General features: G+C 45.3%; 1 protein-coding gene across 3 annotated transcripts in view; it reads left to right on the forward strand.

Annotated features, from left to right (window-relative positions):
- Window positions 1-23,106, forward strand: part of LOC141265877 (baculoviral IAP repeat-containing protein 1-like) — a 220,595-nt gene that overhangs the window by 153,725 nt on the left and 43,764 nt on the right. For all 3 annotated transcript variants that reach the window (XM_073679547.1, XM_073679538.1, XM_073679555.1), the window contains 2 exons: window positions 1,453-3,603; window positions 5,532-5,702. In XM_073679547.1, coding sequence (XP_073535648.1) covers window positions 1,453-3,603; window positions 5,532-5,702 — 2,322 coding nt within the window. The remainder of the gene's footprint in view (window positions 1-1,452; window positions 3,604-5,531; window positions 5,703-23,106) is intronic.

A 23,106-nucleotide genomic window follows, 5' to 3' on the forward strand; every position in this document is an offset into this window, starting at 1 on the left:
GGAAGACGCATTTCCGCCAAAGCTTTAACTTCCTGACTGATGTCTTGAGATGTTGCTTCAGTATTGCCACCTAATCTTTTCTCATGATGCCATCTATTTTGTGAAGTGCACCAGTCCCTCCTGCAGCAAAACAACCCCACAACATGATGGTGCCACCACCGTGTTTCACAGTTGGGATGGTGTTTTTAGGCTTCCAAGCTTCTCCCTTTATACTCCAAATGTAATGATGGTCATTATGCCCAAAATGTTCAATTTTAGATTCATCAGAGCACAGGACATGTGTCCAAAAGTTAAGGTCTTTGTTCCTGTGTACATTTTCAAACATAAATCTGGATTTTTTATGTTTATTTTAGAGTAATCGTTTCTTCCTGGCAGAGTGGCCTTTCATCCCATGTTGATACAGTACTTGTTTCACTGTGGATATTGACACAATCTTACGAGCTTCCGCCATCATCTTCACAAGGTCTTTTGCTTTTGTCCTTGGGTTGATATACAAATGTCAGACCAAAACATGTTCATCTCTGGGACACAGAACCCGTCTCCTTCCTGAGAAGTATGATGACTGGACATTCCCATCTTGTTTGTACTTGTATAATTGTTTGTACAGATCAACGAGGCACCTTCAGGTTTCTTTAAATTGTACCCCTGGGTGAGCCAGACTTGTGCAAGTCAACAATTCTCTTCTTAATATCTTGGCTGATTTCTTTAGACTTTCCCATGATGCTACACAAAGAAGCAGTGTGTTTCAGGTGTACATTAAAGCACTTCCAGAGGTTTTTTGGCAACTCAGAAGTTTCCAAACACATGACATCATCATATGGGCAGTACAGAATTGTTTAAAGGCATAGTAATCTTAGTATATGTAAACTTTTGACTTTGCAGTAAGTAATAAAAATGTCTTAAAAAATTCTCTCTCTCTCATTATTCTGGCATTTGGCAAACATTAAACATTATGGTAATCCTAATTGACATAAAGCGGGAAAGGTTTATTCTGATTTCATGTCAGATACTGAGAAAAACATGCCTATGTGTCTCTTTATATAGTGTATGTAAACTTTTGGTTTCATCAATATGGCTACTACCACATATCTTATCTGATGTCAGTAAACTGAGCGTTACATCATTATTGAAAATGTGTGGCTATGATTCTGTTCATATCGTGGCCCTTAAAAATGACAGTGAAATTCTACTGTAAATGATTCCGCAACATTAATAGTAAATACCCTAATCACATGTAATGATTTGCTTTCCTTGCATTTCATCTGCAGACAGGATTCTCCTTATTTAGCTGTTCACTTGGAGCACACCAGATTTCAACCTATTTTTTGGAATATCTATAATTTATTGATCTATGATATACTAAGATAACAGAGCCATGTGCATAATGCTTTTCTTATGTGAACTTTTATATGTTTCTTTTATGATTTTCTTTTTTCTTCTGTTCTTTTTAAGAATTTACAAGTGGACAAACACAGATCGAAGAAAAAGTGGATACCTTAAAAAAACATCTTACTGAAAAGTATCATGAGCCTTCATTCTGCTGTTCTTCTCCTTTTGGGGATTCCATTACTGTAGATCTGGAATCCCATTTTGCTGACATATGTGTTATGTTAAAAGACATAAAAAATCAACAGGTTCGGCAACTGACATTACCAGATATCCTCTCTGAGCTAAGAGATGTCATCATGATAGAAGGGGAAGCCGGCAGTGGGAAAACCGCTCTTCTCAAAAAGATTGCCATTCTGTGGGCCTCAGGATCCTGTCCTATAATCAGTAGATTTAGTCTCGTGTTTTATATTTCTCTTACTCCTGCCGAGAGCCATCAAAATCTCAGTGACCTCATCTGCCAACAACTGATCGGATACTCAACATCTTTGACAGAAGAGAGCCTTGGGGATATCATAGAGAAACTAAAGGATAAGGTCCTCTTCCTCCTGGATGACTATGGTATGGTGGACTCGGCTCCTGAAGCCATAGAGGAATTAATACTGAAGAACCCTTGGAACAGATTGAATATGGCAGTCACCGTGAGCACTGATAAGGGGATGAAGCTGCGGCAATATGCAAGAACCATAATGAGCATCCAGAAGTTCCCTCTATATAGTGCAATTTACCTAGTCAAAAACCTGCCTCCACATAATACTAAACATTTAAATGCATTTATACGGGAATTGCTAGGATCTAGAAATTTTCCAGCCATATTACAAACCCCATTAATGATTCTTGCCCAGTGTTCCTCTTGGATTCAGTATCCTGATGCCAATACCACTGGTGACATCCATGTGTTTAAGGAATACGTAAAATATAACATGACAAAGTTTGCTAATGAGAAGGAAGCAGTGACGTCCCAGGTGTCTTCTTGTGGAGAACTTTCTCTCAAGGGACTGTTCAATTCCCAATTTCAGTTTACAGAGAATGACTTAAGAGCAGTTGGTGTGGATTGGGACAAAGCCATCAAATATGGACTATTGAGTAAATTTACAGCACAGAGGCTCCATTCAATATATGTGTTCTATGATCCTTCATTCCAGGAGTTTCTTGCTGGAAAGAGACTCAGTGAATTACTAGAGTCTGAGAAAAGTGAAGATTTGGAAAAAGGTTTCTATTACCTTCATCAGATAAATACTTTTCTTAAAATGATTGGACGCTACTGCTATTTATTGAAATACGCAACCAGGATTTCTACAAAAGCGACTCTCAAGATCCTTTCATATCTCTTCAGTCTTTATGAGAACCCAGAAGCTTTGGCTTGCCATCTAGACAGCACAGAACACTTGCAGCGCCACCCAGAACTTAAACTAGAAGAAGAATTATTTTTTTTGATACTTCGTAAACACGCACCCGTGGACATAAATTTGGTTTTAATGAATGTACTCCAGACAGTTTCCATTGAATCAGCCATGGAAAGTCAATGTCTACCAGACTGTGCTCCCATAATAAAACAGTTTCTTTCAGGGAAATCATTTGAGTTTGCTGTTAGTCTGATCAACAACAATTCTGGTAAAAAAATTCTCAGTTTTATTGAAAAATATCCAGAAAGTATTATTCTGTTGAGCAGCATCAAGTTTAACATTAATGCAGAAAAGCAGCTAACCCCACCAGATTATTCAAGGTTGGAGAGATGTTTGGAAAGTTATGGTGTCCCTACAGTAGAAAGTGATTATGCGGAGGCTTATCTTCCACTCAATGATATAAAAAAAAAGAATGAAAAGTCAAAAAATGACAGCTCCGAATTCTACTCAATTTTCCCCAGCCAAATTGTAATAATGGACTCAATTATTCACCCATTTACATCTATTGGGGGGTATAAGGTGCCAGTTTTTAAAATTCAAGTAAATGACGTGAATCATGACAATTTTTCTCAAGTAGATTGTGAAAACTTTAAGGTCCTTTTTTCAATATCAGATAGAATTGAGCTGGAATTGAATAATTGTACAGATTTTGTCAGGCACCTTGCACCCGCAATTGAGCAACAAATAAGTTCTTTCAGGAAATTATGCCTTTGTGATTCCTATTTGACAGAAGAGGAACAAGATTTAATTCTCAAGATGTCTTCTCTAGAAGGCCTGGATATTGGATGCAACTATGCTGAAAACTACCCAGGTACATTCCAATGGCAAGATCTTTTTTTTTCAATGATATTTGAGTAATTTAGCTGTATCTATGAGATTTGTCTCTGTTCATGTTAACATTACATATACCTTTTAGAGTAAAAAAAAGAAAAAAGAAGTAAAAAGAAGGCCTTACAAACTATTTGTTCGTAACTTTCATTTCAAATTCTTAGGTTTAGTAGATTTAGTAGTTTAGTTTACCCCATGTATGCTTCAATTGCTTTAAAAGGGTTCCCATCAAATACATTTATTGTTGGGGTTCTGAATGCTAGGACCATCACCAATCCTTAGAATGACCACTGCTCCAATCACTTTAAAAAGACTGTCAGAGACAGCCATTCCAGCAGTTCCACAGAAGTGAATGGAGCAGTGGTCATACATGTACACTAACGATCAAATCACACATAGACCTTATTCTTTAGATTGATATGAGTCCCAGTGGTCAGACCAACAGCCATTATGTAATTACCACCTATCCAATGGAAAACCATTTTATTTCTTTATTGTTCACTAGTAAATCAAATAGTCAAATTAGAACAGCTAAGGTTTACGTTTTTTAAAAATGTACAATAGTAATTATAATTATTTTTCTAACTCAATAAAAGTATCAGGTGTTCAGGATTATGAGCACATAAATAAGTCCAACGCTGAACTCTAAAGAGCTTAGGGCTGTGAATAAAGGAGAAATATAAAATGAAATAATTACTATTAGGCTAACATTCTAAGATAATTGTATTTCTTTATTTATAGCTGTAAGATCTCATGACAACTAGTAAGATCTCATGGTTTACGTTTCTGCAGGAGGGCATTGTGGGAAATTAAGGGCATGTAATGTCAGCATGATGAGAACTATCAGAAGGTGTGTGTCACTTTAGAGGCGGGACTTGCAAAAGTGTAAAATTTGTGTTGCTAACAAAAGAGACCTTTTTTTCATTTTATTTAGTTTAGTATACAGTGCCTTGAAAAATTATTCTTCCACATGGTAGCCGTGTCCCCTTTATGGCATGTGGAAGAAGGTGCTTTGGTCAGATGAGACCAAAGTAGAACTTATTGGCTAAATTCAAAATGTTATGTGTTGTGAAAACCAAACACTGTGCATCACCCTGAAAACACCATCACCACTGTCAAACATGGTGGTGGTAGCATCATGCCGTTGGGATGCTTTTCTTCAGCTGGGACAGGAAGGTGGTCAAACTAACTAAGAAGATGGATGGAGCTACATTCAGGGCAATCCATGAGGAAAAACTATTAAAGGCTGCAAAAGACTTGAGACTGGGGCGTAAGTTCACCTTCCAGTCAGGAGGACACTGACCCTAAATATACTACCAGAGTTACAATGGAATAATTTAGATCAAAGCATATTCATGTGTGTAAATGACCCAGTTACAGTTCAGACCTAAATCCCATTGAAAATCTGTAACAAAGCTTGAAAATTGCCCTTCACAAAAGCCCTCCATCCAATCTCATTGAGCTAGAGCTAGTTTGCAAAGTGGAATGGGCAAAAATTTCAGCCTATAGATGTGAAAAGCTGGTAAAGACGGACCCCCAAAACCTGCAACAGTAATTGGAACGAAAGGTGGTCCTACAAAGCATTTACTCTGGGGGGCTGAATACAAATACACGTCACAATTTTCAGATTTATATTTTTAAAATGTTTAGAAAACCATGTATCATTTCCTTAATTTCCCTTACACTTCACAAATACTTGCTACTTAGTGATGGTATGTAAGTTTGTGGGTGTAATGTAAATAAATGTGGAAAAGTTCAAGGGGTATGAATATTTTTTCAATGCACTGTATTGTTAAAATTATTTTTTGTTTAGTTTCTTTGTTATTTGAAAACAAGTAAGCAAGCTGCCTTTCCTTGTGATAGTGTCTATTTAAAGTTCTGTCTTTAATGTTCATGTTTCTTTGGTTCTAGAGCATTTGATTCGTGGTATACACAACTTTTCCAACTTATCAGAAGTAGCTATCTATCTGCTGCAAAACCCTGAGGTGCTTGACCACCTACCAATAGAATTTGAAAAACTGGGGCAAATGAAAAAACTTGCTTTTGGTTGCATTAGTTTTGGCACTGGATCAATAAAATTTGGTAAATATTTATAATAGGAAAATGAACCACCCAGTCCTACTTTGCTCAGCATTAGTGATGAGCGAGCATGCTCGATTAACCCTTTCACCGAAAAAGCTCGGGTGCTGACCAAGTATTTTCAGCATACTCAACAACTATGTTCGAGTCACCGCGGCTGCATGTGTCACGGCTAGTGTTGAGCGATACCTTCCGATATCGGGAAATATCGGATCGGATTGGACCGGACCGATTTCTTTCCTTGTAGGTTAATTCTACATGAAGGAAAACAAAAAACCAAGCAATGTGAACTGAGGTCTAAGATGGTAGACATGCAAGAAATAGGAGCATGTTCACACTAGCAAAAAGAAACAAAACCTACAAAAGACAAAAGACAAAAATATATCTCATACCCTACCATCATTATATATAAATGTAAAGCAAAGTTGCATAATAAATATAGGGTACTTAGTGAACTATTTTTGATCAAAAAAAGTATACAAGCCGTCCCACCAGCGGCAAGGTGACCCTAAATTGGGACGGTACCTATACTGCCTATATTAAAAACCTTACTGTATATCAAAGTTGAAGTAATGCATATAAAAGGGTAGACAAATAGGACCGGGTCCCAACTCCAGACCACCCAGGCCCGTGGTAAGCTACATATATACCAGTCAGCTCAACAAAGGGGATGCCACACCCTTAAATTGCACAGAATGCAAACAAGACAAAAAACCAAGCAATGTGAACTGAGGTCTAAGATGGTAGACATGCAAGAAATAGGAGCATGTTCACACTAGCAAAAAGAAACAAAACCTACAAAAGACAAAAGACAAAAATATATCTCATACCCTACCATCATTATATATAAATGTAAAGCAAAGTTGCATAATAAATATAGGGTACTTAGTGAACTATTTTTGATCAAAAAAAGTATACAAGCCGTCCCACCAGCGGCAAGGTGACCCTAAATTGGGACGGTACCTATACTGCCTATATTAAAAACCTTACTGTATATCAAAGTTGAAGTAATGCATATAAAAGGGTAGACAAATAGGACCGGGTCCCAACTCCAGACCACCCAGGCCCGTGGTAAGCTACATATATACCAGTCAGCTCAACAAAGGGGATGCCACACCCTTAAATTGCACAGAATGCAAACAAGACAAAAAACCAAGCAATGTGAACTGAGGTCTAAGATGGTAGACATGCAAGAAATAGGAGCATGTTCACACTAGCAAAAAGAAACAAAACCTACAAAAGACAAAAGACAAAGATATATCTCATACCCTACCATCATTATATATAAATGTAAAGCAAAGTTGCATAATAAATATAGGGTACTTAGTGAACTATTTTTGATCAAAAAAAGTATACAAGCCGTCCCACCAGCGGCAAGGTGACCCTAAATTGGGACGGTACCTATACTGCCTATATTAAAAACCTTACTGTATATCAAAGTTGAAGTAATGCATATAAAAGGGTAGACAAATAGGACCGGGTCCCAACTCCAGACCACCCAGGCCCGTGGTAAGCTACATATATACCAGTCAGCTCAACAAAGGGGATGCCACACCCTTAAATTGCACAGAATGCAAACAAGACAAAAAACCAAGCAATGTGAACTGAGGTCTAAGATGGTAGACATGCAAGAAATAGGAGCATGTTCACACTAGCAAAAAGAAACAAAACCTACAAAAGACAAAAGACAAAAATATATCTCATACCCTACCATCATTATATATAAATGTAAAGCAAAGTTGCATAATAAATATAGGGTACTTAGTGAACTATTTTTGATCAAAAAAAGTATACAAGCCGTCCCACCAGCGGCAAGGTGACCCTAAATTGGGACGGTACCTATACTGCCTATATTAAAAACCTTACTGTATATCAAAGTTGAAGTAATGCATATAAAAGGGTAGACAAATAGGACCGGGTCCCAACTCCAGACCACCCAGGCCCGTGGTAAGCTACATATATACCAGTCAGCTCAACAAAGGGGATGCCACACCCTTAAATTGCACAGAATGCAAACAAGACAAAAAACCAAGCAATGTGAACTGAGGTCTAAGATGGTAGACATGCAAGAAATAGGAGCATGTTCACACTAGCAAAAAGAAACAAAACCTACAAAAGACAAAAGACAAAAATATATCTCATACCCTACCATCATTATATATAAATGTAAAGCAAAGTTGCATAATAAATATAGGGTACTTAGTGAACTATTTTTGATCAAAAAAAGTATACAAGCCGTCCCACCAGCCGTCTGTATTTATTATGCAACTTTGCTTTACATTTCTATATAATGATGGTAGGGTATGAGATATATTTTTGTCTTTTGTCTTTTGTAGGTTTTGTTTCTTTTTGCTAGTGTGAACATGCTCCTATTTCTTGCATGTCTACCATCTTAGACCTCAGTTCACATTGCTTGGTTTTTTGTCTTGTTTGCATTCTGTGCAATTTAAGGGTGTGGCATCCCCTTTGTTGAGCTGACTGGTATATATGTAGCTTACCACGGGCCTGGGTGGTCTGGAGTTGGGACCCGGTCCTATTTGTCTACCCTTTTATATGCATTACTTCAACTTTGATATACAGTAAGGTTTTTAATATAGGCAGTATAGGTACCGTCCCAATTTAGGGTCACCTTGCCGCTGGTGGGACGGCTTGTATACTTTTTTTGATCAAAAATAGTTCACTAAGTACCCTATATTTATTATGCAACTTTGCTTTACATTTATATATAATGATGGTAGGGTATGAGATATATTTTTGTCTTTTGTCTTTTGTAGGTTTTGTTTCTTTTTGCTAGTGTGAACATGCTCCTATTTCTTGCATGTCTACCATCTTAGACCTCAGTTCACATTGCTTGTTTTTTTGTCTTGTTTGCATTCTGTGCAATTTAAGGGTGTGGCATCCCCTTTGTTGAGCTGACTGGTATATATGTAGCTTACCACGGGCCTGGGTGGTCTGGAGTTGGGACCCGGTCCTATTTGTCTACCCTTTTATATGCATTACTTCAACTTTGATATACAGTAAGGTTTTTAATATAGGCAGTATAGGTACCGTCCCAATTTAGGGTCACCTTGCCGCTGGTGGGACGGCTTGTATACTTTTTTTGATCAAAAATAGTTCACTAAGTACCCTATATTTATTATGCAACTTTGCTTTACATTTATATATAATGATGGTAGGGTATGAGATATATTTTTGTCTTTTGTAGGTTTTGTTTCTTTTTGCTAGTGTGAACATGCTCCTATTTCTTGCATGTCTACCATCTTAGACCTCAGTTCACATTGCTTGGTTTTTTGTCTTGTTTGCATTCTGTGCAATTTAAGGGTGTGGCATCCCCTTTGTTGAGCTGACTGGTATATATGTAGCTTACCACGGGCCTGGGTGGTCTGGAGTTGGGACCCGGTCCTATTTGTCTACCCTTTTATATGCATTACTTCAACTTTGATATACAGTAAGGTTTTTAATATAGGCAGTATAGGTACCGTCCCAATTTAGGGTCACCTTGCCGCTGGTGGGACGGCTTGTATACTTTTTTTGATCAAAAATAGTTCACTAAGTACCCTATATTTATTATGCAACTTTGCTTTACATTTATATATAATGATGGTAGGGTATGAGATATATTTTTGTCTTTTGTCTTTTGTAGGTTTTGTTTCTTTTTGCTAGTGTGAACATGCTCCTATTTCTTGCATGTCTACCATCTTAGACCTCAGTTCACATTGCTTGGTTTTTTGTCTTGTTTGCATTCTGTGCAATTTAAGGGTGTGGCATCCCCTTTGTTGAGCTGACTGGTATATATGTAGCTTACCACGGGCCTGGGTGGTCTGGAGTTGGGACCCGGTCCTATTTGTCTACCCTTTTATATGCATTACTTCAACTTTGATATACAGTAAGGTTTTTAATATAGGCAGTATAGGTACCGTCCCAATTTAGGGTCACCTTGCCGCTGGTGGGACGGCTTGTATACTTTTTTTGATCAAAAATAGTTCACTAAGTACCCTATATTTATTATGCAACTTTGCTTTACATTTATATATAATGATGGTAGGGTATGAGATATATTTTTGTCTTTTGTCTTTTGTATGAAGGAAAACAACTAAGAATAATGTAGAATGTATTGGGGGAGGTGGGGGAGACAATAAAGGCATAGAGGTTTAGCCCAATCAAATGGAATAGCAGGAATTAATATTTTTTTTAAGACGTTCTGAGTTACGGAAATATTGACTATGTTAAGTATTTTTATATTTTGTCAGATATTTATGTTTCACTACTTCCATGCTCTTCACCTTCTTTTTTACTTCTCCCACACTTTCTCCTTCATCATCCTCAGCATCTTTTTCATCCTCTTCTTCTTCACCATCTTCACCTTCTTCTTCTTCACCTTCTTCGTATTATTCTTTTTTTTTACATTCTTCATATTCTACTTCTTCATCTTCTTCATATTCTTCTTCTTCATCATATTCTTATTTGTGACAGGCATTCCTGTAGTTGTTATCTATAAAAGGTTGGATATTACACCTTTCGTTCTGCCCGTCACAAAAGATTTACAACAGGATTTGTCCGCGTTCAGTTTGGCCTGCAGCAGCAGGTCTTTTCCAGGGGCACCACGAGGAGGAACGGACTCACCCCCATACACTGCTTAGTCATCTTCTGCTTATAATTTAGATATTATCTTTTGCTCTGATTTTTAGTCTTATGCTTAATGTTCTTCCGCTTTTTGTTCTGCAGCTTCTTGTATTTCTGCTTCTTGGTTTTCTGTCTCTTGTTCTTCTGTATCTTGGTGCTTGTCTTCTCTTCTTTGTCCTCTTGGTCAACTTCTTCAGGGTCATCTTCTTGGTCTTCTTCAGGGTGGTCTTCAGGGTCGTCGTCTTCGGGGGTCCTCATCTTCGGGATCCTCGTCTTCTTCGGGTTGGTCTTCTGGGTCCTCGTCTTCGGGGTCCTCGTCTTCTTCGGGGTGGTCTTCAGGGTCCTCGTCTTCTTCGGGATGGTCTTCAGGGTCCTCGTCTTCTTCGGGGTGGTCTTCAGGGTCCTCGTCTTCAGGGTCGTTGTCTTCGGGGTCCTCGTCTTCTTAGGGTTGGTCTTCAGGGTCCTCGTCTTCAGGGTCCTCGTCAGGGAGATCCAGAGTGATTACCAAGAACCATTTTGAAAAAGCTTGAACTTGGAAATGTAGCAGAAGGTACAAGAAAGCTGAGGAACTACCGAGAACCAGCTGACGGTACTGGAACCCGGATGGGTAGTAGAAGGTACAAGAGCAAATGGAACTACCGAGGACCAGCTGACAGTACTGGAACCCGGATGGGTAGCAGAAGGTACAAGAGCCAATGGAACTGCCGAAGACCAGCTGACGGTACTGGAACTCGGTTACTAAGCAGGAGGTACCTGTGCCAGAAAGCACTACCAAGGACCAGCAGACGTTGGTGGAACTTGGATACCGAGAAGGAGGCACCTAATCCAAAGGCACTGCCGAGAACCAGCTGACGGTACTGGAACCCGGATGGGTAGCAGAAGGTACCCATGTAAAAAAAAGTTCAAGGCCGCGAGCCGGCCGCAGTTACCAAAACCCACAGTCCTACAGGGGGTGCTTGTCCTATTGGCACTATGGAACCAGCCTTCATTGCCTGATCCCGCAGCCCACATAGGAGTCACCTAAACTGCAGGCACCATAGAGTCGGCTAACCCGACCGCAACACGACAGGACAACGCATTGGAGGCAAAGTGACGTTGACACTACCCGGAAACAGCTGGCGTGCTGGAACCAGGCTGGGCAGGAGGGAGTACCCGTGCCAAAGTCACTGCCGAGAACCAGCTGACGGTACTGGAACCCGGATGGGTAGTAGAAGGTACAAGAGCAAATGGAACTACTGAGGACCAGCTGACTGTACTGGAACCCGGATGGGTAGCAGAAGGTACAAGAGCCAATGGAACTGCCGAAGACCAGCTGACGGTACTGGAACTCGGTTACTAAGCAGGAGGTACCTGTGCCAGAAAGCACTACCAAGGACCAGCAGACGTTGGTGGAACTTGGATACCGAGAAGGAGGCACCTAATCCAAAGGCACTGCCGAGAACCAGCTGACGGTACTGGAACCCGGATGGGTAGCAGAAGGTACCCATGTAAAAAAAAGTTCAAGGCCGTGAGCCAGCCGCAGTTACCAAAACCCACAGTCCTACAGGGGGTGCTTGTCCTATTGGCACTATGGAACCAGCCTTCATTGCCTGATCCCGCAGCCCACATAGGAGTCACCTAAACTGCAGGCACCATAGAGTCGGCTAACCCGACCGCAACACGACAGGACAACGCATTGGAGGCAAAGTGACGTTGACACTACCCGGAAACAGCTGGCGTGCTGGAACCAGGCTGGGCAGGAGGGAGTACCCGTGCCAAAGTCACTGCCGAGAACCAGCTGACGGTACTGGAACCCGGATGGGTAGTAGAAGGTACAAGAGCAAATGGAACTACCGAGGACCAGCTGACGGTACTGGAACCCGGATGGGTAGCAGAAGGAACAAGAGCCAATGGAACTGCCGAAGACCAGCTGACGGTACTGGAACTCGGTTACTAAGCAGAAGGTACCTGTGCCAGAAAGCACTACAGACGTTGGTGGAACTTGGATACCGAGAAGGAGGCACCTAATCCAAAGGCACTGCCGAGAACCAGCTGATGGTACTGGAACCCGGATGGGTAGCAGAAGGTACCCATGTAAAAAAAAGTTCAAGGCCGCGAGCCGGCCGCAGTTACCAAAACCCACAGTCCTACAGGGGGTGCTTGTGCTATTGGCACTATGGAACCAGCCTTCATTGCCTGATCCCGCAGCCCACATAGGAGTCACCTAAACTGCAGGCACCATAGAGTCGGCTAACCCGACCGCAACACGACAGGACAATGCATTGGAGGCAAAGTGACATTGACACTACCCGGAAACAGCTGGCGTGCTGGAACCAGGCTGGGCAGGAGGGAGTACCCGTGCCAAAGTCACTGCCAAGAACCAGCTGACGGTACTGGAACCCGGATGGGTAGTAGAAGGTACAAGAGCAAATGGAACTACCGAGGACCAGCTGACGGTACTGGAACCCGGATGGGTAGCAGAAGGTACAAGAGCCAATGGAACTGCCGAAGACCAGCTGACGGTACTGGAACTCGGTTACTAAGCAGGAGGTACCTGTGCCAGAAAGCACTACCAAGGACCAGCAGACGTTGGTGGAACTTGGATACCGAGAAGGAGGCACCTAATCCAAAGGCACTGCCGAGAACCAGCTGACGGTACTGGAACCCGAATGGGTAGCAGAAGGTACCCATGTAAAAAGCAGTTCAAGGCCGCGAGCCGGCCGCAGTTACCAAAACCCACAGTCCTACAGGGGGTGCTTGTCCTATTGGCACTATGGAACCAGCCTTCATTGCCTGATCCCGCAGCCCCCCTTAGAGTCACCTAAACTGCAGGCACCATAGAGTCAGCTAACCCGACCGCAACACGACAGGACAACGCATTGGAGGCAAAGTGACGTTGACACTACCCGGAAACAGCTGGCGTGCTGGAACCAGGCTGGGCAGGAGGGAGTACCCGTGCCAAAGACACTGCCGAGAACCAGCTGACGGTACTGGAACCCGGATGGGTAGTAGAAGGTACAAGAGCCAATGGAACTGCCGAAGACCAGCTGACGGTACTGGAACTCGGTTACTAAGCAGGAGGTACCTGTGCCAGAAAGCACTACCAAGGACCAGCAGACGTTGGTGGAACTTGGATACCGAGAAGGAGGCACCTAATCCAAAGGCACTGCCGAGAACCAGCTGACGGTACTGGAACCCGGATGGGTAGTAGAAGGTACAAGAGCAAATGGAACTACCGAGAACCAGCTGGCGGTGCTGGAACCCAGGGTAAATACTAAAAACAGAGTGGAGCCAGAGGTGTAATTGGAGCAAGTTTTAAATCAGCAGTACAGTGGATGTGGACAAAGCAGGAGAATTTGCCGGACACACAGCAGGGGAACAGCTGACGTTACTGAACCCCAATAACACGGCAGCAAGTGTTGACTGTGCAGACGGCAGTTCCAAGCGTCAACTGGCGGTGTTGGAGCTCAGGGATAATACTGAAAACAGAGGAGCCAGAGGTGTATTTGGAGGAGGTTTTAAATCAGTAGTACAGTGGATGTGGACAGAGCAGGAGAAATTGCCGTCCGCACAGCAGGGGAACAGCTGACGTTACTGAACCCCAATAACATGGCAGCAAGTGTTGACTGTGCAGACGGCACTTCCGAGCGCCAACTGGCGGTGTTGGAGCTCAGGGATAATACTGAAAACAGAGGAGCCAGAGGTGTAATTGGAGCAACTTTAAAATCTGTAGTAGTGAGAATGTGGACAGAGCAGGAGAAATTGCCGTCCGCACAGCAGGGGAACAGCTAACGTTACTGAACCCCAATAACATGGCAGCAAGTGTTGACTGTGCAGACGGCACTTCCGAGCGCCAACTGGCGATGTTGGAGCTCAGGGATAATACTAAAAACAGAGGAGCCAGAGGTGTATTTGGAGGAGGTTTTAAATCAGTAGTACAGTGGATGTGGACAGAGCAGGAGAAATTGCCGTCCGCACAGCAGGGGAACAGCTGACGTTACTGAACCCCAATAACATGGCAGCAAGTGTTGACTGTGCAGACGGCACTTCCGAGCGCCAACTGGCGATGTTGGAGCACAGGGATAATACTGAAAACAGAGGAGCCAGAGGTGTATTTGGAGGAGGTTTTAAATCAGTAGTACAGTGGATGTGGACAGAGCAGGAGAAATTGCCGTCCGCACAGCAGGGGAACAGCTGACGTTACTGAACCCCAATAACATGGCAGCAAGTGTTGACTGTGCAGACGGCACTTCCGAGCACCAACTGGCGGTGTTGGAGCTCAGGGATAATACTGAAAACAGAGGAGCCAGAGGTGTAATTGGAGCAACTTTAAAATCTGTAGTAGTGAGAATGTGGACAGAGCAGGAGAAATTGCCGTCCGCACAGCAGGGAACAGCTGACGTTACTGAACCCCAATAACATGGCAGCAAGTGTTGACTGTGCAGACGGCACTTCCGAGCGCCAACTGGCGATGTTGGAGCTCAGGGATAATACTGAAAACAGAGGAGCCAGAGGTGTATTTGGAGGAGGTTTTAAATCAGTAGTACAGTGGATGTGAACAGAGCAGGAGAAATTGCCGTCCGCACAGCAGGGGAACAGCTGACGTTACTGAACCCTAATAACATGGCAGCAAGTGTTGACTGTGCAGACGGCACTTCCGAGCGCCAACTGGCGATGTTGGAGCTCAGGGATAATACTGAAAACAGAGGAGCCAGAGGTGTATTTGGAGGAGGTTTTAAATCAGTAGTACAGTGGATGTGGACAGAGCAGGAGAAATTGCCGTCCGCACAGCAGGGGAACAGCTGACGTTACTGAACCCCAATAACATGGCAGCAAGTGTTGACTGTGCAGACGGCACTTCCGAGCGCCAACTGGCGATGTTGGAGCTCAGGGATAATACTGAAAACAGAGGAGCCAGAGGTGTATTTGGAGGAGGTTTTAAATCAGTAGTACAGTGGATGTGGACAGAGCAGGAGAAATTGCCGTCCGCACAGCAGGGGAACAGCTGACGTTACTGAACCCCAATAACATGGCAGCAAGTGTTGACTGTGCAGACGGCACTTCCGAGCGCCAACTGGCGATGTTGGAGCTCAGGGATAATACTGAAAACAGAGGAGCCAGAGGTGTATTTGGAGGAGGTTTTAAATCAGTAGTACAGTGGATGTGGACAGAGCAGGAGAAATTGCCGTCCGCACAGCAGGGGAATAGCTGACGTTACTGAACCCCAATAACACGGCAGCAAGTGTTGACTGTGCAGACGGCACTTCCAAGCGCCAACTGGCGGTGTTGGAGCTCAGGGATAATACTGAAAACAGAGGAGCCAGAGGTGTATTTGGAGGAGGTTTTAAATCAGTAGTACAGTGGATGTGGACAGAGCAGGAGAAATTGCCGTCCGCACAGCAGGGGAACAGCTGACGTTACTGAACCCCAATAACATGGCAGCAAGTGTTGACTGTGCAGACGGCACTTCCGAGCGCCAACTGGCGATGTTGGAGCTCAGGGATAATACTGAAACAGAGGAGCCAGAGGTGTATTTGGAGGAGGTTTTAAATCAGTAGTACAGTGGATGTGGACAGAGCAGGAGAAATTGCCGTCCGCACAGCAGGGGAATAGCTGACGTTACTGAACCCCAATAACACGGCAGCAAGTGTTGACTGTGCAGACGGCACTTCCAAGCGCCAACTGGCGGTGTTGGAGCTCAGGGATAATACTGAAAACAGAGGAGCCAGAGGTGTATTTGGAGGAGGTTTTAAATCAGTAGTACAGTGGATGTGGACAGAGCAGGAGAAATTGCCGTCCGCACAGCAGGGGAACAGCTGACGTTACTGAACCCCAATAACATGGCAGCAAGTGTTGACTGTGCAGACGGCACTTCCGAGCGCCAACTGGCGGTGTTGGACCTCAGGGATAATACTGAAAACAGAGGAGCCAGAGGTGTAATTGGAGCGACTTTAAAATCTGTAGTAATGAGAATGTGGACAGAGCAGGAGAAATTGCCGTCCGCACAGCAGGGGAACAGCTGACGTTACTGAACCCCAATAACATGGCAGCAAGTGTTGACTGTGCAGACGGCACTTCCGAGCGCCAACTGGCGATGTTGGAGCTCAGGGATAACACTGAAAACAGAGGAGCCAGAGGTGTATTTGGAGGAGGTTTTAAATCAGTAGTACAGTGGATGTGGACAGAGCAGGAGAAATTGCCGTCCGCACAGCAGGGGAACAGCTGACGTTACTGAACCCCAATAACATGGCAGCAAGTGTTGACTGTGCAGACGGCACTTCCGAGCGCCAACTGGCGATGTTGAAGCTCAGGGATAATACTGAAAACAGAGGAGCCAGAGGTGTATTTGGAGGAGGTTTTAAATCAGTAGTACAGTGGATGTGGACAGAGCAGGAGAAATTGCCGTCCGCACAGCAGGGGAACAGCTGACGTTACTGAACCCCAATAACATGGCAGCAAGTGTTGACTGTGCAGACGGCACTTCCGAGCGCCAACTGGCGGTGTTGGAGCTCAGGGATAATACTGAAAACAGAGGAGCCAGAGGTGTATTTGGAGGAGGTTTTAAATCAGTAGTACAGTGGATGTGGACAGAGCAGGAGAAATTGCCGTCCGCACAGCAGGGGAACAGCTGACGTTACTGAACCCCAATAACATGGCAGCAAGTGTTGACTGTGCAGACTGCACTTCCGAGCGCCAACTGGTGGTGTTGGAGCTCAGGGATAATACTGAAAACAGAGGAGCCAGAGGTGTATTTGGAGGAGGTTTTAAATCAGTAGTACAGTAGATGTGGACAGAGCAGGAGAAATTGCCGTCCGCACAGCAGGGGAACAGCTGACGTTACTGAACCCCAATAACATGGCAGCAAGTGTTGACTGTGCAGACGGGACTTCCGAGCGAAAAACTGGCGGTGTTGGAGCTCAGGGATAATACTGAAAACAGAGGAGCCAGAGGTGTAATTGGAGCAACTTTAAAATCTGTAGTAGTGAGAATGTGGACAGAGCAGGAGAAATTGCCGTCCGCACAGCAGGGGAACAGCTGACGTTACTGAACCCCAATAACATGGCAGCAAGTGTTGACTGTGCAGACGGCACTTCCGAGCGCCAACTGGCGATGTTGGAGCTCAGGGATAATACTGAAAACAGAGGAGCCAGAGGTGTATTTGGAGGAGGTTTTAAATCAGTAGTACAGTGGATGTGGACAGAGCAGGAGAAAGTGCCGTCTGCACAGCAGGGGAACAGCTGACGTTACTGAACCCCAATAACACGGCAGCAAGTGTTGACTGTGCAGACGGCACTTCCGAGCGCCAACTGGTGGTGTTGCAGCTCAGGGATAATACTGAAAACAGAGGAGCCAGAGGTGTATTTGGAGGAGGTTTTAAATCAGTAGTACAGTGGATGTGGACAGAGCAGGAGAAATTGCCGTCCGCACAGCAGGGGAACAGCTGACGTTACTTAACCCCAATAACATGGCAGCAAGTGTTGACTGTGCAGACGGCACTTCCGAGCGCCAACTGGCGGTGTTGGAGCTCAGGGATAATACTGAAAACAGAGGAGCCAGGGGTGTAATTGGAGCAAATTTAAAATCTGTAGTAGTGAGAATGTGGACAGAGCAGGAGAAATTGCTGTCCGCACAGCAGGGGAACAGCTAACGTTACTGAACCCCAATAACATGGCAGCAAGTGTTGACTGTGCAGACGGCACTTCCGAGCGCCAACTGGCGATGTTGGAGCTCAGGGATAATACTGAAAACAGAGGAGCCAGAGGTGTATTTGGAGGAGGTTTTAAATCAGTAGTACAGTGGATGTGAACAGAGCAGGAGAAATTGCCGTCCGCACAGCAGGGGAACAGCTGACGTTACTGAACCCCAATAACATGGCAGCAAGTGTTGACTGTGCAGACGGCACTTCCGAGCGCCAACTGGCGATGTTGGAGCTCAGGGATAATACTGAAAACAGAGGAGCCAGAGGTGTATTTGGAGGAGGTTTTAAATCAGTAGTACAGTGGATGTGGACAGAGCAGGAGAAATTGCCGTCCGCACAGCAGGGGAACAGCTGACGTTACTGAACCCCAATAACATGGCAGCAAGTGTTGACTGTGCAGACGGCACTTCCGAGCGCCAACTGGCGTTGTTGGAGCTCAGGGATAATACTGAAAACAGAGGAGCCAGAGGTGTAATTGGAGCGACTTTAAAATCTGTAGTAATGAGAATGTGGACAGAGCAGGAGAAATTGCCGTCCGCACAGCAGGGGAACAGCTGACGTTACTGAACCCCAATAACATGGCAGCAAGTGTTGACTGTGCAGACGGCACTTCCGAGCGCCAACTGGCGATGTTGGAGCTCAGGGATAATACTGAAAACAGAGGAGCCAGAGGTGTATTTGGAGGAGGTTTTAAATCAGTAGTACAGTGGATGTGGACAGAGCAGGAGAAATTGCCGTCCGCACAGCAGGGGAACAGCTGACGTTACTGAACCCCAATAACATGGCAGCAAGTGTTGACTGTGCAGACGGCACTTCCTAGCGCCAACTGGCGATGTTGAAGCTCAGGGATAATACTGAAAACAGAGGAGCCAGAGGTGTATTTGGAGGAGGTTTTAAATCAGTAGTACAGTGGATGTGGACAGAGCAGGAGAAATTGCCGTCCGCACAGCAGGGGAACAGCTGACGTTACTGAACCCCAATAACATGGCAGCAAGTGTTGACTGTGCAGACGGCACTTCCGAGCGCCAACTGGCGGTGTTGGAGCTCATGGATAATACTGAAAACAGAGGAGCCAGAGGTGTAATTGGAGCAACTTTAAAATCTGTAGTAGTGAGAATGTGGACAGAGCAGGAGAAATTGCTGTCCGCACAGCAGGGGAACAGCTAACGTTACTGAACCCCAATAACATGGCAGCAAGTGTTGACTGTGCAGACGGCACTTCCGAGCGCCAACTGGCGATGTTGGAGCTCAGGGATAATACTAAAAACAGAGGAGCCAGAGGTGTATTTGGAGGAGGTTTTAAATCAGTAGTACAGTGGATGTGGACAGAGCAGGAGAAATTGCCGTCCGCACAGCAGGGGAACAGCTGACGTTACTGAACCCCAATAACATGGCAGCAAGTGTTGACTGTGCAGACGGCACTTCCGAGCGCCAACTGGCGATGTTGGAGCACAGGGATAATACTGAAAACAGAGGAGCCAGAGGTGTATTTGGAGGAGGTTTTAAATCAGTAGTACAGTGGATGTGGACAGAGCAGGAGAAATTGCCGTCCGCACAGCAGGGGAACAGCTGACGTTACTGAACCCCAATAACATGGCAGCAAGTGTTGACTGTGCAGACGGCACTTCCGAGCGCCAACTGGCGGTGTTGGAGCTCAGGGATAATACTGAAAACAGAGGAGCCAGAGGTGTAATTGGAGCAACTTTAAAATCTGTAGTAGTGAGAATGTGGACAGAGCAGGAGAAATTGCCGTCCGCACAGCAGGGGAACAGCTGACGTTACTGAACCCCAATAACACGGCAGCAAGTGTTGACTGTGCAAACGGCACTTCCGAGCGCCAACTGGCGGTGTTGGAGCTCAGGGATAATACTGAAAACAGAGGAGCCAGAGGTGTAATTGGAGCAACTTTAAAATCTGTAGTAGTGAGAATGTGGACAGAGCAGGAGAAATTGCCGTCCGCACAGCAGGGGAACAGCTGACGTTACTGAACCCCAATAACATGGCAGCAAGTGTTGACTGTGCAGACAGCACTTCCGAGCGCCAACTGGCGGTGTTGGAGCTCAGGGATAATACTGAAAACAGAGGAGCCAGAGGTGTATTTGGAGGAGGTTTTAAATCAGTAGTACAGTGGATGTGGACAAAGCAGGAGAAATTGCCATCCGCACAGCAGGGGAACAGCTGACGTTACTGAACCCCAATAACATGGCAGCAAGTGTTGACTGTGCAGACGGCACTTCCAAGCGCCAACTGGCGATGTTGGAGCTCAGGGATAATACTGAAAACAGAGGAGCCAGAGGTGTATTTGGAGGAGGTTTTAAATCAGTAGTACAGTGGATGTGAACAGAGCAGGAGAAATTGCCGTCCGCACAGCAGGGGAACAGCTGACGTTACTGAACCCCAATAACATGGCAGCAAGTGTTGACTGTGCAGACGGCACTTCCGAGCGCCAACTGGTGATGTTGGAGCTCAGGGATAATACTGAAAACAGAGGAGCCAGAGGTGTATTTGGAGGAGGTTTTAAATCAGTAGTACAGTGGATGTGGACAGAGCAGGAGAAATTGCCGTCCGCACAGCAGGGGAACAGCTGACGTTACTGAACCCCAATAACATGGCAGCAAGTGTTGACTGTGCAGACGGCACTTCCAAGCGCCAACTGGCGGTGTTGGAGCTCAGGGATAATACTGAAAACAGAGGAGCCAGAGGTGTATTTGGAGGAGGTTTTAAATCAGTAGTACAGTGGATGTGGACAGAGCAGGAGAAATTGCCGTCCGCACAGCAGGGGAACAGCTGACGTTACTGAACCCCAATAACACGGCAGCAAGTGTTGACTGTGCAGACGGCACTTCCAAGCGCCAACTGGCGGTGTTGGAGCTCAGGGATAATACTGAAAACAGAGGAGCCAGAGGTGTAATTGGAGCGACTTTAAAATCTGTAGTAATGAGAATGTGGACAGAGCAGGAGAAATTGCCGTCCGCACAGCAGGGGAACAGCTGACGTTACTGAACCCCAATAACATGGCAGCAAGTGTTGACTGTGCAGACGGCACTTCCGAGCGCCAACTGGCGATGTTGGAGCTCAGGGATAATACTGAAATAGAGGAGCCAGAGGTGTATTTGGAGGAGGTTTTAAATCAGTAGTACAGTGGATGTGGACAGAGCAGGAGAAATTGCCGTCCGCACAGCAGGGGACCAGCTGACGTTACTGAACCCCAATAACATGGCAGCAAGTGTTGACTGTGCAGACGGCACTTCCGAGCGCCAACTGGCGGTGTTGGAGCTCAGGGATAATACTGAAAACAGAGGAGCCAGAGGTGTATTTGGAGGAGGTTTTAAATCAGTAGTACAGTAGATGTGGACAGAGCAGGAGAAATTGCCGTCCGCACAGCAGGGGAACAGCTGACGTTACTGAACCCCAATAACATGGCAGCAAGTGTTGACAGTGCAGACGGGACTTCCGAGCGCCAACTGGCGGTGTTGGAGCTCAGGGATAATACTGAAAACAGAGGAGCCAGAGGTGTAATTGGAGCAACTTTAAAATCTGTAGTAGTGAGAATGTGGACAGAGCAGGAGAAATTGCCGTCCGCACAGCAGGGGAACAGCTGACGTTACTGAACCCCAATAACATGGCAGCAAGTGTTGACTGTGCAGACGGCACTTCCGAGCGCCAACTGGCGATGTTGGAGCTCAGGGATAATACTGAAAACAGAGGAGCCAGAGGTGTATTTGGAGGAGGTTTTAAATCAGTAGTACAGTGGATGTGGACAGAGCAGGAGAAAGTGCCGTCTGCACAGCAGGGGAACAGCTGACGTTACTGAACCCCAATAACACGGCAGCAAGTGTTGACTGTGCAGACGGCACTTCCGAGCGCCAACTGGCGGTGTTGCAGCTCAGGGATAATACTGAAAACAGAGGAGCCAGAGGTGTATTTGGAGGAGGTTTTAAATCAGTAGTACAGTGGATGTGGACAGAGCAGGAGAAATTGCCGTCCGCACAGCAGGGGAACAACTGACGTTACTGAACCCCAATAACATGGCAGCAAGTGTTGACTGTGCAGACGGCACTTCCAAGCGCCAACTGGCGGTGTTGGAGCTCAGGGATTACAGTTCAGGTGGTAGAAACATGAACAGAACAGGAGACCTGGATACTTTTGCAAACAATTATTTAGTCTGGAAGAGGACTGGCAAATTCATGAGAGATCCAGGCCTTGTTCATTTTGAGAAAAGTAAGCCGGTCAACGTTATCGGAGGATAGTCGCATGCGACGGTCTGTTAGTACACCACCTGCGGCACTAAAGACGCGTTCCTATAATACACTAGCAGCAGGGCAAGCTAGCACCTCCAATGCATACTGACTTAGCTCTGGCCATGTATCTAGCTTACAGACCCAAAACTTGAAGGGAGAAGAGTCTGGGAGTACACTAAGAGGGCAAGACATGTAGTCTGTCACCATCTGACGGAAACGTTGCCTCCTGCTGACTGGAGCCGTCTGTGATGGTGTAGACATTTGTGGCGGCGGGGACACAAAACTTTGCCACATTTCGGCCATACTGGTCTTGCCTTGTGCTGAGGCGCTGCTTCTGCTCCCTCTTTGTGCAGAGCTTCCTCCACTGCCTCGACGCACTGAGCTGCTTTGTAAAGCACTAGCAGCACTGCTCTCGGTTGGAATGGAGAACATAATGGAATGCACCAGTGCGTCTTGGTACTCCCGCATTTTACGCTCCCGGTTCAACGGTGTTATGAGGCTTTGTAAGTTGTCCCGGTAGCGAGGATCTAGGAGGGTGGACACCCAATAATCAGCCGTGTTGAGAATGTGGGCGATGCGGCGGTCGTTTCTCAGGCACTGCAGCATGAAATCAACCATGTGCTGCAGACTGCCAACTGGCCAAGAAACGCTGTCCCCTGCTTGAGGCGTGATCTCTGCCTGCTCTGCATCACCCCACCCTCGCTCTAGATACTGACTACTAGAGCATTGTGTACCTCCCTCCTCTGGACAGATGTCTTCCTCATCCATTGACTCCTCCTCATCCTCCTCACAAAGTGTCCCCTGCCTAGGCCTTTGTGAGGAACCACGTTGCGCAGACTGTAGAGAAGCAGATGGCATTTGTGAC

Source organism: Phyllobates terribilis, unplaced genomic scaffold (assembly GCF_046119375.1).
Source record: "Phyllobates terribilis strain yellow unplaced genomic scaffold, ASM4611937v1 Scaffold_1__5_contigs__length_1240528914, whole genome shotgun sequence".
NCBI classification, from domain to species: domain Eukaryota; kingdom Metazoa; phylum Chordata; class Amphibia; order Anura; family Dendrobatidae; genus Phyllobates; species Phyllobates terribilis.